This window comes from Mastomys coucha, unplaced genomic scaffold, assembly GCF_008632895.1.
Source record: "Mastomys coucha isolate ucsf_1 unplaced genomic scaffold, UCSF_Mcou_1 pScaffold6, whole genome shotgun sequence".
Lineage (NCBI taxonomy): Eukaryota > Metazoa > Chordata > Mammalia > Rodentia > Muridae > Mastomys > Mastomys coucha.
The window spans coordinates 65,458,536-65,475,956 of NW_022196912.1; the positions used below are offsets into that span (position 1 = coordinate 65,458,536).

General features: G+C 38.7%; 1 protein-coding gene across 2 annotated transcripts in view; it reads right to left on the bottom strand.

Annotated features, from left to right (window-relative positions):
* Positions 1-17,421, bottom strand: part of Prkd1 (protein kinase D1) — a 290,741-nt gene that overhangs the window by 132,186 nt on the left and 141,134 nt on the right. For both annotated transcript variants that reach the window (XM_031357081.1, XM_031357082.1), the window contains exon 2: positions 9,045-9,183. In XM_031357081.1, the coding sequence (XP_031212941.1) occupies positions 9,045-9,183 (139 nt within the window). The remainder of the gene's footprint in view (positions 1-9,044; positions 9,184-17,421) is intronic.

The window sequence follows — 17,421 nt, forward strand, 5'->3', positions numbered from 1 at the left end:
AAAAAAAAAAAAAAAAAAAGATGGATGAAATAAGCATCCAAATATTTTCATTCTCCAGTTTAAACTGAGATTACAAGAACCCTTCCTCCCTAAGACAACAGAAAAGAAACTTTTACTATGCTTTAACTTAAAATTTTAAAAAAATCTATAGTCTGTTTAGAGAAGTAAAGCCAGAGAATATCTATTTAGAGAAGAACATGGTTATCAAAAACAGTTTTAATACTATGGGTAAATTCTGCAACTCATTTATTTATATCTCTATGGCATGTAAAGATTTTATTTTTAACAGTAAGTCCCGAAAGTTCACTTGAGATGGCTAAATAAGATAGAATAATAAGATTCTTAGGGTTGCTGGGCGGTAGTGGTACATGCCCAGCACTTAGGAGGCAGAGACAAGTAGATTTCTGAGTTCGAGGCCACCCTGGTCTACAGAGTGAGTTCCAGGACAGCCAGAGCTACACAGAGAAACCCTATCTTGAAAAAAAAAAAAAAAGAAAAGAAAAAAAAGAAAAGATTCTTAGGTTTAAAAGACATAGCTCATTGAGATAGCATGTTTCATATTCAAAAGGCTTTTTGCCTGTGCTCATTATTTAAAAAAAAAAAAAGTCATTATATTTTCTAGAATATTTATAAGTATACAAAGTCCTCTGATCCTTGTTGTATCAAGGACCTAACATGGTAAGCTTTAAATACACAAGACAATGAACCAGCAGTCTGAGAAGTAAGTGTTAAGAATTTCTACTATATGGTGACCAAAGAATACAAGAAAAAGCCCATTTTGTGTGGTTCTCATGACCTGTACTTTCCTGTTTAGTTGGATGGCAGTTAAAGGACTGTTCTCAATTAGTGCAGTAATGGATGAAAGGGTAGGGCGTGAACCACTATGATTCCTGGCTCACATCTTTTGCTAGATGGTGAAGACACAAGCCTGAGGCTAGTTCTCTGTAAAGAGAGGAGTGGGACATGTTCTCTGAAAACCATGACATGTACACTGATCAAGATCTACAGTAATCTGGACTTCAGTGCTGGTAGACATGATTCAAATTTTCCTGTAGGTTTTGCCAGCTGACCCGTAGGCAAAGCAGCTGTGCTGTTAGATAGATGAAGACCAGAGATCTAGTCTGGTGAGCCAGGGAGTACTGAGAGATGCTTGTAAGGGGAGCCAGAACCCCAGGGCATCAGGCCCCATTTCTTCTTGATTTGAAACAGAAGTCTGAGGCCAGCTACAGGGCCACCATGAATACAACCAACATGGACTCAGGAGCCCGTGAGCAAGAGTTAATAAGCTGATGAAACCCAGTAAATTCAGCATCCAGATGCTGAAATATGATGACTCAAGCAAGTAATGCTATCTGGTATCACGATGGACACATCCACAAGTTCCAAGAACCATACAGAACGAGGCCATGTTTTACATGACAGCGTGAAATTAACTGCAAAGGTTTCAAAGCAGGATTGCACTTCAACAAAAGGTAGAAGATGCGGGGCAGATAACTGCAACTGAAACTGGACCAAAAAAGAATCGCCATTCATTCTGGGGTACTTCCAGGTCAAAATCAGTCACAAAGAAATGTATATTTTACAACCCGTTATAGTCAGTGTTAGATCTGGGAAGCCATAATCAAATTTTATTTCTGAAAAGTGAATAGAACTTCCTCTTTATAGTGGGGCAGTAATGACCTTGCATGCAGCTCTCAAGAGCTCTGTTTCACGTTATGGGTATTTTAGGCAGGGACTAAGCCACACTAAACAACCGACCATATCTATGATGTGTATATGGCAGGATGGGAATCCATCATTTACACTTTCTATAAAGAAATGAGGACATTTCTACAACATTAACAAGTCAGTTTCTCAGGATTATATTTTATGCACTATTAAGGGAAAAACAGGATTACTGAGTTGTTGCAGGACTTTCTCTGTCCAATCACTTGAGAGCAGTAGCAGGCCTGTGATTGGACATGAAAAGGGAGGTGGAGTGAGGGGTTTGGGGGAGAGAGAGAAAGGTAACAGGAAGAAGAAGCAACATAGAGGCAGACGAACAGGAAGGTGATCCTAATTCCACATGGTTTTAACAGCCACCAGTAGCTAAGATTTTCCCAAGGTTAGAATAATTGGGTTAAAGCTTTATCTTTATCAATTGTCTCTGAAATTATTGTATTGGCATATTGTAAATTGTGGTCTTATTGCTATATAAATCTGATTGGATAATTAAGCTTTAAGAGTCATGTTTCCACTGGGTAACTAGGCATTGAGATGGCTGGTTGTGGGGTGTGTAGGGCAATGCGTGGAAGGGAGATGAACTCACTAGCTGGGAGAGAGTAGCTCAGCAGTGAGAACACGTTGAGCAAGACTCCACCAGGACACACGGTTGAGGCCCACCAGTATTGACTGGCACTAGAGTGGGAACATGGACTGGTGGAGCTAGAGAGAAGGTGAGTTAACCTTTTTAATATTTCCTGCAGCACTAAGTCATGATTTTACTTTTAGTCAGAGATGTGAGGTTGTAGTGGACACTGGATAAGCAATGGTAGTATTATCCCATTTAATACTGAATGTACTATAATACTTAATATTTTTTTTTCATTAATTCAACACTCACTATGTAACTCAGGCTGTCTCAAACTTGTGGCAACCCTCCTGCCTCAGCCACCTACTGTATGCTGCAACATTAGCTGTTTAAGCAAGAGCCTTCATAATTGCCTTCGTTTGACTGTAGTCTGAATCACTGTATTAAACGTTCACTTTTTTTTTCCTGAGGGAGAAGAGGATTCTGGTTCTGTATTAAAGAAAGTGTGAATGGATCCTGAAAGCTCATTTCTAATGCTCTGTGCTTAAAACACCATCAGAGCTTCCTGGAAATGTGAAGTCACCCAACTGGAGAAGGAAATTTTCACACATGTCCCCAAGGATGTCAGCTCCTTGGTTCCAAATCAAAAGGCTACACTGAGGTATAAGTAGTATGAACGTAGACTCCAGCACATCCTCAGCTCCCGCATGATGTGGGCAGTTAAAACGGATACTGCAGAGAATTTCCAGTTGCTCTGTACCCTGAGTCATCATGAAAGCAAGAAGTGATGTGATGTAGTTTGTTTCAAAGGAATCCTGGCTAATGGCAAAGATTTTCTTTCTTGTAACTTTCCACTGTGTGCATAGGGGTACCATTTAGTTGTTTATGATACTATAGTTGTTGTTCTGGTCTTTGGGGATATGTGATGTATATGTACATGTGCATTTATGTAGAGGCAGAGGTCAATGTTGGATGTCTTCCTCAATCACTTCTAATTTCTTGAAAAGTGGTTTCAAACCTACTAGCGTGCATCAGGTCTGCCATCCCCAGCTCTGAAGCTATAGATGCATGGTATCAAGAACACGTATTTTTACTTGTGTTCTGAGGGATCTGATCTCAGGTCTCATGCTTATATGACAAGCATGGGTTAAATTAGCCAACTCTCCAGACGCTTGACTCTACTTTTTTTTGTTGTTGTTTTATATTAAGATTTTTGCCCTCTGTGCAAGATGAGGAAGGTGCCTTCAACATAAAGACTAGATCAATCATTTCATGGATGAGGGCCTGGAGGACTATAGAGGCAAGAGTTGATAGGTGCTCAATAGAAGCTAAAACCATCCTGTATTAAAGTGAACTTGGTATAGGAATTTGAAAGGTATGGTTTCATGGTTGTATCAATGTTTTGATGAATTTTTATAAGAATCCTTAAATGTTGCTTAACCTGCCATCCCTTAATTGTCAGATTTAGCTTCTTCGGAATGTCTGCCTAGAGATGGCAAAGAGGAAACAATGTTACAGCTAGGCCTTATTGTGGCTTTTAAGGTAAGGGTACTCTTGAGTGCTTTACAGGACTGCATGCTTGTTTTATTTATTTTTTTTTTTGTATCAGCCTATGGAGCAGGCTGTTGCCATTTCACAGATGAGGAAACCATGTTTCCCTAAATGACCTGATGAGGATGCTGGTAGCAAAGAATAGACAAAGGCATGAGCCCAGATGGTCTGATTCTGAGAACTGCTCAATCGTTGTGCGCAGCATGTATGTAATCTTCAGGCAAGAAAAAAAATGAAACAAACAAACAAAATAAAAAATAAAAAAATAAAAAAACCTGACTCCCGGCCATATTAGTGTGTGTGATATTTTAGTTGCACCTGTAATTCAAAATTGCAAAACCTCACAGGTATTACAGACTGTACCAATCATGAATGACATGACTGGTACTCTAGGTGCATGGGAACAGTTCTTCATCACTCAGGAAGAGTCTGACTCTCTTGACAACTACACTGAAGAATAAGAAAGGACACCAGGTAGGTAGGGAAAGGAAATGTTGACAGTCTTGTGGCTTCAGCTCGCCTGTGAGTCCTCTTCAACTTTTCTTTCTCTTACATTTACGACTTCCAAATAATTGTTACAGCTCTCTCATTTCATATTCGACACATGATCTTCTCTGCCTCCATTTCATTTCCTGTGCAAGTGACCGAAACCAAGCCAGGATACCTCCTCACAGGATAGAGCACTGGCTTTTTAATGAAGCTTTTGAACATGAGGAGCTAATAAATACACATGTACAGAAACAGCTTTCCATGAAAGTGATAATAATACACAGTCCATTACAAGGATATAAAAAGTTTGAGGAAACTGACATCAATCTGACTGCACATATGCAAGTCTTATAGAGCCTGACTACTCCTGATATAAGCATTTATACAACACCTACACAGAAGCATGCACAAGCATACACGCATGTGCATGCATACAAAATTATTGGAGATAAATATTAAAATAAATATTAAATAGATAAAAATAAATAGAGTTGAGGCCATGAAAATGTAGTCCTGTAACAATATGCTTTGCTTTGGCTAATTCATCAGGCTTCCATAATAATCTATCATGAAGAACACTGTAAATGACTTTTCAGTTAGGTACCATGCACTTGAACCTGGATGTGACTTTGACTTAGTAAGAGAAATATCCATGTGTACTGGATATAAGTTAATCCATTTCTTAAGACAGAGCAGTTGCCAGAGTTGGAAGTGTGGCCTAGAACACTGTGATGTCAAAGTATAGAGCAGATACGTAAAAATAACTTTAGTTCTCCTGTAATGATTATCTCCGAGGCTTACTCTCTCTATCTGCTACTTTAGCTTAATTCTCGAAGCTTCTAGACTCCAGAAAATCTTATCTAGACCTAGAATATTTCAGCCTCTGAGATTTACTGCTGAATGAGTTCACCCCTTTCTAGCTCTTTCTGAACTCTGGCTGGCTGGTCAAATCAGTTGTTCTGGCTCAGAACTCCTCTCCAAGCTGACTCATTCAATCTGGCCTCTGTCTAGGCCTCTCCTGAATAGTTCTGCTTCACGTGACACTAACTTTGGCAATATGCTCTAATCTTCTGATTCCTTTGCATTCTTTGTATACCTGTCCCAGTAGAACTGCCTCCTCACTCTATGCACTGCCCTTCAAGTACCTTCCCTTTCCCCTCTCCTCTCTTGAGAACTGGGCAGATCCTATTTTGCCAGTCTTTCTCTGATCCATTACTTTGTCTGCCACTCAATTAGGTATAACTATCAAAGATGGGTACTTCCTTTTACAATCTAACTTTACCTTCATTGTTTGGGATTAAAGGTGTATACTAAGGGGGTGTCTATATTCCTGCCATAGGGATTAAAGGTGTATGCTAAGGGCTGAGGCACACCACAACTAGAAAGAGGTTTTTTCAGTAAATAACACAATCTTAGGGTTCACAGTGAGATCAAGTGCCAGGGAACACAGCTACTCACGTTTTTTTGTTTGTTTGCTTGTTTGTTTTTATTTTTTTAACCTAGCCCAATCGGTCAACTTCAGAGCAATATTTTCCTAGCCAATGGGTCAAAATGTACTAGTTATACAAGTCATGTGTTTCAAACAGATAGGAAGACGAACGCCAATGAATTACCCAGCAGCAGCTTAGTTTGCTATGAAATCTCTAAGAAGTCTGGTGATGGTAAAAGGCCTCAGAAATCAAAGAAGCAAGAGAAATGACTGATGTCAGAAGAAATATGCATTAACTGCCTCAAAGTTACATTTTCCCCAGATGTTCTCTCAGATTTGCTGAGATTTTATGTGAGAAAAATATTTCTGGTAGTGAAATGTTAAATATAAAAAAATTTTTACTCATAGCAAAGAAAAAGATTAAATGTAATTGTGGGAAGAAAAAGAAAACACAATTTCAGTAAACAAAATTTAATAGTAAAACTATAGTCTCCAAGAGGAAGATCAAAGAGCAGGTGGGATTTTGGTGAAAATAAGAGCACTTCCAGAAAATGATACGTAAGGCATAGCACACCATTCATATCCAACCTGGATCAAGCAAGGGCCATGTAAACCAAGCTGCTTTGTCCCCATGGCCTTCAGTACCCTAAGAAGACTCATTTGTCTTCCTTAGGTTATACTGCTGTGTAATCTGTGCAATCCTACCCAAAGAGCAGGCCGGGAGGACAAGGAAGTTAGCGCTGCCTGCGAAGGTCACAGCTGAATGGAAGACTTCTAATCTATGTTGAAAATATCTATATATATCTATATCTATCTATGCATGTATGTATATATATGAATATGCATATATACAAAAGGAAAATGGAGAGAAAAGGAAATTATCTAGAAACCCAAGTCTTAAAAATTTTCATGTATCTGCTGCAGGAGTAAATTTCCCGGATGGTGGCTAAATAAAACACCAATCTATGAGTATAGCAGACTATCATTAGGGATCATTTTATGTTTCATCATTCAAGCAGTGTTGGGTATGGGTTCCATCTTGTGGAGTGAATCTTAAGTCAAATCAGACCTTCGTTAGTTACTCCCACAAGCTTGATTGCCACCGTTGCCCTACCATATTTTGTAGGTAGAACAGATTTTATGGCGATCATGAGTTTTATACCTGGATTGGTGGTATAAAATGTTTCTCTTTTTGTAGCCTTCAGAGTACCTTTCAATACCAGACACTAGAACATGGGGCTAAAAGTTCTAAGAAACAAATAACAGAAACCGACAGCCAGACATTGCACAAAGAGAGACCTTGGAACACAAAGCTCTACAATAATGTGTCTCCAACCTATCTCTCCCCTCCCACAGAGTTCTGAGAACGCTATGGAAAGGAGGCTGAAGGAGTACAGCCTGAGGGCATGGGGGACACCAGGAGAACAGATGACTCTAAATCAACTGAGCAAAGCTTCTAAGGTCTCAGAGAGATGGAAGCAGCAAGCCCAGGGCCTTCACACGTATGCACTGTACATACTGCAGCTTCTAGTTTAGTACATTCATGGGACTCCTGAATGTGTGAGTAAGTGGGTCTCTTGCTCTAGGTCTGCTCTTGCGGTTCTTTTCTGTCCACTGGTTTGCCTTGTACAACTTCAATGTGGTGTTTTTTTGTTTTATCTTATTATATTTTATTTTGTTACATTTGGTTGTTAAAAAAAAAAAAAAGAATAGGAAAAAGTAAAAACCTGGGTGGAAAAAAGTTCTCACGCATGCCTGCATGCTATTCCTACCCAGAAGATAAACTCAGAACACAGAACACCTTATTCGCAGAAGGGTCTGGCAGCAGGTTTAATGTGGATTTTAGATAAGAACACATGCAGCAAACAATTTCTCGGGATAATTTTTTTTTTCTGCTACCTTCTAGCATTCAGAACAGTTAGAGCAGTACTTCTATGTGCTAAGGTACAGTAAAACCAATGCAAGAAAAGCACAGAGAAAGGCAACACAAAGAAGCATAGGACTGCTTCAAATTTTAATAAAGAATAGTCAAAGCTTTTGCTTATCACTTGTATTTAGCAACAGTTCAGATTCATACACAACAGATAATTATTTCTTTTGTTAAATGAAAATTAATTTTGTGATAACAAGCTCTCCAATGCAAGTGAAACAAACAAAGCAACTTAGCTAGTCATTGAGGATCCACAGAGACAAAGGAAGTGAGTGGAAGCAAGGCAAAGCCAACTAAATAAACAGATGCAGATGGGAAGAACAAGAGTGGGACACCCATGGACAGCCACAGATCAAGTAAAGAACGCCAATAAATGAAGTCTAGCAATCTGAAGCTACTAGATCTTCCATAGTCAGAGAGACTGGAAGAAACAAAAGTCAGAGAGCAGAGAGGAGCCATGTAATTCCAGTTGCTCAGTAGCACTTCAAGTTTTAAAGTGGAACAATAAAAAGATGGACATAGTTGTGAGCTCTCCATCCTCACGAGGACCTGTGCTGCAGTTGTTCATGCATGCTACATTTTTAATGGTGAATTCACCCATTTTACTTTTCTACATCGATACAGTACTAACAGCAACAACTTTCAAGTTTTAAGACACAAATGCATATTTGGGCAGACAAACAGAGCTCTCCTCAGTGAATGAGTTAACTCAAATCAGGGGCATGATGGGACCTAATCTACCTGCGTTGTTTTGGGTCTTGGCATTCAATAGCAAATCGGCTCTTTCTAATATTTTGTATTGGCTTCTAGACATTTAAAGACCTTCATATCACTGGTGAGATAACTGTTGGTTTGTGCTGTCATTCAATTCATTCAAATAGCTAAATGGAATAAGAGTCAATGTGGGTGTGATATGGATACATGTGAGCATGGGTATGATTATGGGTGTAAGTGAGAGTGCATTAAAGTCTGGGAGGAAGCACGTAATAGGTAGGAATATATAGTAAAGTCCTTCCTAGGTGTGAAAATGGACAAATTCTCTTCCAGTTTTCATTTTTTTTCTTGAAACAGCCTAATTTAAGTAGCCAAATCTCATCTGGAACTCACTCTACTCAAGTTGTCCTTAATGAATGATCCTTCTGTCTCAGCCTGACAGTACTGAGGTTACAGATGCATATATTCAGGCCAGGATTTTTCCAAAATAAGTTTGAAAGTTCATGTAGACAGAGCTAAAAAGCATCTCATATTTAAAACAAAATGGTATAGCATATATGCTTTGCATTACTCAATAACTATACACAAAGATTCTTTAAAAGCAAATAATTAATCTAAAGACCCAGAAATCAGGATCTTACCTGATAGGACCACTTCAATAAGATCACCCTCCTGGATATCACTTGCGATTTTCACCAGCTGAAGGATGTTTTCAGAGGCAGGATCATGACGGAAAAGCAGAATCTTATCATAGAGTCCATAGAATCCACACTCAGGGAACTGCAAATGAGATACAATAGTTCAAACGTCAATATCTCTTCAAATATTTTGTCTGAAAAGAAAAATAATGAATGACCAAGTAGGTTTCTAATTCACAAAGAAACAGAAAAAAATTCCTAGAAGTTTCTGTAGAGACATGATTAAGGATACTATGCTTAGATGGCATTGAGAGAAGAATGCATTTTCTCACCTAAAAAAGAAAATAAGCTTATTAAAATTTTGTTAGAAATAACTTGACAATTTGGCAAAGAAACAAGTAAGTCTACTTTGACACATTCAAGAATAGATATGAGTCATGGAAGTTAATCACACTTTGGACACAGAAGTGGTATCTGACCTAAGACAGAACCAGGCTGGACAACACGCCTCTCCTTTGGCTCCCTCCACTATTTTCCTTGCTTTCCTTCAGGCTGTAAATGCTGGGTCATATGAGCCTGCATTACACTGGGTTATCTGACCCAGTGTAGAGAACGGTCACTAAAACAAATGAGCTACAGATACAAATGGAACTTAAGGATGTGCAAAGTTCTACTGACACATGGGTTTCTCATGGGATTACTGATCACTGTTTCATGTCCAGTTTCAAGCTTTGTAATCTGGTGGGGAGAATCATAAGACAGAGAAGCAAAAGCCTTCCTTTTTGATACTGTAATTGGTGTTGGATCTCATGCCCATGGCTGTATATGTGACAGAAAAGAAGGGGGCCATGCCCAGAGTTCCACCACTCTAGAACAGGAAGAAGGAAAAGTGGAGAATTGTGGATTCCCGTCTAGCCTCTGTCACACACGGAGTTCCAGGCCACTCCAGGCTTTCTACTGCAATAAATGTCTAGATTCTATTATATTCTGAAAGAAAGTGCAGTGTATTATGAATCTCATTTTTTCTTATTCATAAAATTAAGAACTTCATTCATGTGAGTGTTTTTGTATAAATTAAAAATAAACATATTCAGAACATTCTGGGCTTTTAGAAGTCTATGTTGATGACAAGGCTTAAAACTACTTCTACATATCTCTTAGACTTTCCTAAAATAAATGCAGCAGCTGAAATGATGTCACCACTTCCACTGTGCTAATTAAAATGGAAAAAGTAGTTCACTTTTTAAAAATGTCTTCAATAATATCATCATAGCATGAAAGAACAAAGAGAAAACAGAAATACCACTTTCCGCAGTCTTAAAAACAAGGGGCAAAAATTATTCTAAAAAATTCACTTCCTTGAATAATGCATACTACATAAAATGGACATAAGCACATAGATCTATCTGTTTTAATGAACATCCATACCCATGCAAACAAAAGTGTAATCAAGCCATGCAGCATGTCCACTGGCCGTAAGAAGTCTGCCCTTTCCTCTGCCCTCTCATCCATCCACTTTCCATATAATCTAACCATGGGTAGAAGGCCCTCCTCTGACCTTAGACAAGCCCATGTGGTACAGTCTCACATAATGGAAACTGCACAATATGCTCCAGGTACTTTTTCTATCTTATAGCTTCCTGTGGTTGTTATAATGTTACCGGGATTCATTCATATACACTGCATGGGTAATTTTTATTTGTATTTCATTAAATGGATCTAGCATAATTGTCCATTCACCCACAAAGGAACATCTGTTTCTCCCCTAATTTGCGGTTGTTACAAATAAAAAGTTTACAAACATTTCTGTACAAGTGTTTTAGTGGGCATATGCTCTCATTTCATGTGGGTAAACACCTAGGAGTAGTATTGCTGGTTCTCAGAATGTGTGGGGTATGTGTCCACCTTCACAACAGTGTCACACTGGATTTATAATGATCATAGCTCTTTACCCAGCCTAGATGCTAAGATACTGTAACACCTCCTTCAAGTTCCTTCCCTTGCAAGGAAATCTGGGAAATTATATATTGTATGAAATTATATTCCTCATAACCCACTTGAATTTAAGAATCACCTCATCAACTTCTTCTGCACATACACAAAAATTTGTTTTGATGAATTTTCAGTGATTCTACATAGATTTATTTGTGGAGAAATACATTTCCTTATAGGGGCATTCTATTAGGGGCCAAATATGGCTCTATACATTAGGTTTGTGTTGCTTTTCTGAATAATATTTTGTAGTTTTCAGTATATACAACTTAGGTATATTTGGTAAGATTATCTCTAAATATTTAATGTTTTATTTCCCATAAATAGTAACAGTATGTGTGTATGTGTGTGTGTGTGTGTGTATATATATATATATATATATATATATATTTGGTTGCGAGCCTAGCCTTTAACCACTGAACCTGAGCCCTAACACTATTAATGATATTCTGCTAATGCTTGCAGACAGGAGCCTAGCACAACTGTCTTCTGAAAGGTTCCACTTAGCAGCCAATGGAAACAGGTGCAGAGAGCCACAGCCAAACATTTGATGGATCCTGGGGAATCTTGTGTAAGAGTTGGAGAAAGGACCAAGGCACCCAAAGAGGACAGGGATTCCACAAGAAGGCCAACAGAGTCCACCTCGACCATTTGGGGCTCCAAAAGGCTGAAGCAACAACCAAAGAACAGGCATGCACTGGACCTAAGCTCCCTGCACATATATAACAGATGTGCAGTGTGGTCTTCACACAGGTCCTTCAACAACTTGAGAGGGTGCTGTCCCTGAATCTCTTGCCTGCCTGCCTGTGGATCCAGTTCTGCTAACTGGGCTGTCTTGTCTGGCCTCAGTGGGAGAAGATGTACCTAATCTTGAAGTAATTTGATGCACCAGGGCCTTGGGGGTGGGGCTGAGCTAAGGGTGGTGACAGCCAAATGCAGGGGTTAGGGTAGGATGGGGCTTCCAATTCTCAAAAGAAAATGGGAGAGGGGGTGTGGGAATGATCTACATAAGGAGGTAATGAGAAGAGGAGGGTGATATAGGGACATAAAGTGAATTAAGTAAATGATTTTAAAAATCTGGATTCATTCAGAGAAGATGCACGTAAGCCTTGAGAGACTTGGGGCCCCAGGGAGTGGGGAGGTCTGTTGGAGTGGAGGGGCATCCTCTTGGAGACGGGAGGGGGACGAGGTGTGGGATGTGGAACAGTCAGAGGATGGACTGGGAAGGGGATAAAGTCTGGACTAAAGAATAAAATAAATAAAATAAAATATAAAATATATATATTTAAATTTAAACTTGGAGTATAATTGTTAAAAGTATTGAAAAATTTATAACAAACATAGGATACATATACATACATGTATATGCATATATATATACATATACATATATACAGAAAGAGAGAAAGCTTAGCCATATGCTATATGTTTCTAAGCTTTATGGATGCTAGATGATAGATAAATAGATAGATAGGTGATAGATAGATAGATAGATAGATAGATAGATAGATAGATAGACAGACAGATAGATAGACTGATAGAGAGACAGATAAATAGAAACAAAACAAAAAAGATCGATACTACTCAAACCACATTCATGATCAACAACATCCCCACCACCCTAAAATCCCCCCATGGAAGAGAACAAGAGCTAAAGCAGAAACCATGGAGGAATGTGCCATCCTGACTTGCTACTTGCTTGCTCATCTTATTTACTTATAAAACCCACAGGTCCTGCCTAGGGACAGGACCACCCCAGTGAACTGGGACCTTCCAGAGCAGTTCTGAATCAAGAAAATACACTAAGGATTTGCCTACAGGAAATGTGATGGAGGCATTTTCGTAACTGAGTTTCTGCTTCTAGATAACTCCAAATCATGTCAAGTTGTTAAAAAGCAAACAAACAAACCCAAACTAGCCAGTACAGTGACCCCTTGTTAAACTGACACACAAACACACCATTATTCAAGTATAACCATCCCTTGCTTATTTGCCCCTAAGATGTCACATTTAACATAAAGATCACAATATAAAATATAACTTCAAACATTACAAAGTCTGAGTTTCAAACACTTTAAAAATTCAGTGTAAGCAAATTTAATTGTGGGTTCCTGTAAAATCAAAGTCATACACTTCCTATTATAAAGAGGAAGAACCAGGATGCAGTTATAATCAAAGCAAAGTGAGACCGAATTTCCAACTATGTAAATAGCCCAGCGTCCAATATCTGGAACCAACAATTGTTGAAACTCTAAGGAGCCTTTATGTTCTGCTTCTCTAGATCTGCCACCCCACAGAATACATTGTTTGTCTCATAGTCTCAGGATGGCTCCACTGCACAGTTGCCACTGTACTTGTCTCACAGGATCTCCAATATGCTGGGGTCTTCAAAGCAACTGAGGCTGCGCCGTCACCAATGGCCTCTTCCCGTTTGTCTTCAGGAATACCATCCCCCCACCCCATCACACAGTATCAAAACTCAGTTATTCCTCATGACTCATCCATGCCTTCAAAGCCAGTACCACTGGGTGAACCTTCTACATTATTTAATTTACTTGCCAGCATGAGAATTAGTCGTGGCCATTCCAGACCACGGCTTCTGTGCACTGACTCCAAGGCAATAACTTACAGAAGATTTTGCCTTAATGATGCTCTTCTTAACCACAGCTGGTTTGCCCACCTCAGCTAACAAGTACCAACCGTCACATTAAAGCAAAGGTTTTGCTTTATTGGTGCTGGTCTTTCATTTATCATTGCTGATCCTATAACTACAGGTAATTGTAACTGCAGATTCGTTTTCCTTTTTTTTTGGATAACATGTCCATTTTATTTTTAAAGTATGTGTTGCTTTCCCTACAAGTGCACATTTTAGTTGCCTACTTTTTCATATCAATCGATGCTGTGACTTTTATGTGTACTTGTGTACCCGTCTTTGGTTTTGTGGATGTGTGCTCACCAACTGACTTCCCACATCCTCATTAGCAACACTGTATGACTTACTACTTTAATCCTTTGCTCTCATATGCATTTCTTCAATTTTGAGTGAAGATAAATATAAACTCATTTATGTATTAAGTTAAATATTATTTACTAAGAAGAACCTATGTATACTATTGTCTAATTTTCACTTTGTAGTATGTCTTTTTATTGATTACTTTTAATTTTTGCATATTAAGAAAATTAGCATATTCCATGAAATGTAATGTATACTTGTAATTTTCCAAGTTTTTTATTTTGTTTAGAATATTTATTGCTTTACATAAAGATTCTTTCTATTAAAATATAGTTCCTTATAAGTATATTTTCTTTCAACTTTGGATTATTCAATTTTATTTAGAAATGTCTTATTTGTACCTAAATTTTTATTTTTTAAAATTTACATACTTTTCTTTTTTTTCTTACCTTTTTCCTGATTTTTCAAGACAGGTTTTTTTTTTTTTCTTTCTGTGAGCATGCTGGCTCTCCTGGAAAACTCTCTCTCTCTTTTAAATTTAAATACCACAGGAGTGGCCTTGACAGAGTCTTTGCTTCTCTTTGCTTCTGCTTGAAACATCATGTCAGGCCTTCATTGTAAGCATCCCTTTCAGTACCAGTTCTATTTTTCAAGCACTTACAACAGCTCATAAAACTTTGAACACTCAAGGAGTTTAACAGCTCAAAGTTCCAAACTCATTCCACCATGCTCCTAAAAACAACATGGTTGGGTCTGTCATAAGAGTCCATGAACCTGACACCAATTAATGTCCTACTTGCTTTCTATTTCTGTGATAAACATCAAGACCAAAAGCGGCCTGGGGAGGAGATTGTTTATTTGGCTCATGGGTCACAGCCCACCATTAGGGGAAGCTAAGGCAAGAACCTCTAGGTGAAAACTGAAGCAGAAGGCAGGGAGGAATGAATGTTCCTTACTGGCTTTCTAGCTCCCCTTGGCTTGTTCTGCATGTTAATACAACCTGGCCAATGCTGGCACCCCCACCAGTAAGTGTAACCCTCCTGCTTGAGGGCTGATTCTTCAGACCCTGCCTGCCTCTCATAACCACACCTCTCTGCCCGCCTCCTGCTATTTGCTACGCCTCTCTCCTGGTTCCAGTTACATCAGAAGTCCCGCCTCCAGAGACCAAAAAATAAGTTGCTGATTGGGCCAGCATGCTGAGGAACTTGGGGGAGGGGTTTTGCCTTACTTATGCTACCCGGTTTCACTTTTGTAACTGAGATGATTAAATGAAAGATGGCTGAGTGATCACACTTCCATGTCGTCTAATTTTTAAGAACCTTCCACTTGGATTAAGATAATGATATGGCTTACCAGGTCCCCAACTCCATATTCCAGAAAACCCATTCTTATTGTTGCCACCGGTCGGCAACAAGTAAGCTGGACCCTCCCATAGGCACCATGACCAAGGAAATACCAAATAGAATTGCTTACAGGCAATATGATGAAGGCAGCTTCTCAGTGGGGTTCATCTTGCTAAAACAATAGCTTGATTCAATTTGACAAAAACAAAACAAACAAACAAAACAACAACAAAAAAACAAAACCCAAACCAAAACCTAAAAGAACTAGTCAACAACAAATAAGTTAAAAGGCAAAAAAAAAAAAAAAGAAAAAAGAGAAATCTGAGTCTGGCTTCTGAGATTTCTTGGTGTTCTGGCACTTATTGAAAATCTCTTCCAACCCACTCCCGAATCATTCACAGCACTGGATATGTGCTACTGTCAACATATCCATGCTAGAGCAACCAAACACTTAGGTTGGTTAGTTCTGGGTTTTTATGATGACAAATAAGTCACCACAAATGTTCACAGAAGTTTGTAGGCTAAGATCCCTGTCTATTTCTGATGTGCATAGTTGGCATCTACAAGAATTTAATATGAGCTATTAAGCATGTACAAGGTGATGGTTCCATTTGCAATCTCTCAGAAATGAGTGAGGATTCTAGCTGTTATGTATCCTTACAAAGTCCATAGCTGTCTCACATGTTGTAATTTTACACATGCTAATAAGGGTATGCTGGCATGTCTGAGTTTTAATTTGCATAAATAATGATCTTTTCATGTATTTATTATTCACACATGTTCATAACTCATACACTCACACATGCACACTCACACACTTGGAATATGTGACAGTGAGAAAGTATGACTAATTCCTTCATTTTTCTATATATATTTTATCTTTTTTCAATTTTATACTTTTTTGAATTTTTTGGCTATAAGTTTTTCTTATATTCTATGCTTTCTGCAGATTTTTTTTTCTTACACTTTGTGACATATCTTACCATTTCCTCAACACTGTTTTTGGAAGCTCAGCTGAATGAAGCTTTCAGAGCCAAAAGAAATACCAGCAGGTGAACAAAAAGACCAAGGGGAACACACACATCCAGAGGAAGGAAGTCAGGAATTTAGAGGAACATTTATACTTGCTTGCTTGTTCATTCTTGTACAATTCATATTCTTCAACAGGTACGTGGCTACAGATGCTCCACAGTGGTAAGCAACTCATACTTCACCTATAAAGGCATCTTGGAACTTACAAAAAGATGAATGAGCTTAGAAGAAATTATGTTCAATGAGATGAGCCAGCCAGGGAGAGAGGCACAAAAGGATGTCACTGATACATGGAGTCTGTCAGAGTTGAAGTCATGGCAACAGAGAGTAAAATGGTGGTTACCAAAGGGATTGAAATGAGATAGGGATTGGACTGAGGTCCAAACATTGCAAACTTTCAGTTACATCAGTGAAATAGCTCAAAACATCTATTGTATAATTCAATGACTATAGTTAATAATATATTGGTGCCTAGTCAAATGACCAATTAAATAATGTTCTCACGTTTTTTAAAAAAAGTAAAGAAAAAAAATAGGATAAGCATAAGCTTAAGAGGTCAGACACCTCACTCTTTAGTCCAAAGACATAAGGTGCACACAGCTTTCCCACAGAACAAACATAAAACCTAATGATGAAAGCCGGGATAGAAACTCCATTCCATCTGATGACACTAGAAAGCAACAGGAAGTAGAACATCTCAGATCTGTCTTCAGGAATAAGGAGCAGCATCCAGGGCTCTCCAAGAATGGGGATGGGGAGGGAATCAAGTGGTCTTGTTGGTCACTGCACCTGTTTGGCTCAAGGAAATCGCTACTGTTCCTGGTGCCATTCACTTGGATGCTGAGGAAAGCGCTGCTGCTCAGGGTTGCAATCAGGGAACAAGCTCTGGCCATTTATTTAACAGGATGTTTATTTCACAGACCTGTGATCTAGGAATGGGGACGACTTGGTTCCACTGAGATGATTGCTTCTCTTTAGGGGGCAGTCTCAACATAGGGCCATCTGCCCACAAGGTTCCATTCTTCCTAAAATATGTTTAGTAAGCTCGGAATACCTCTGG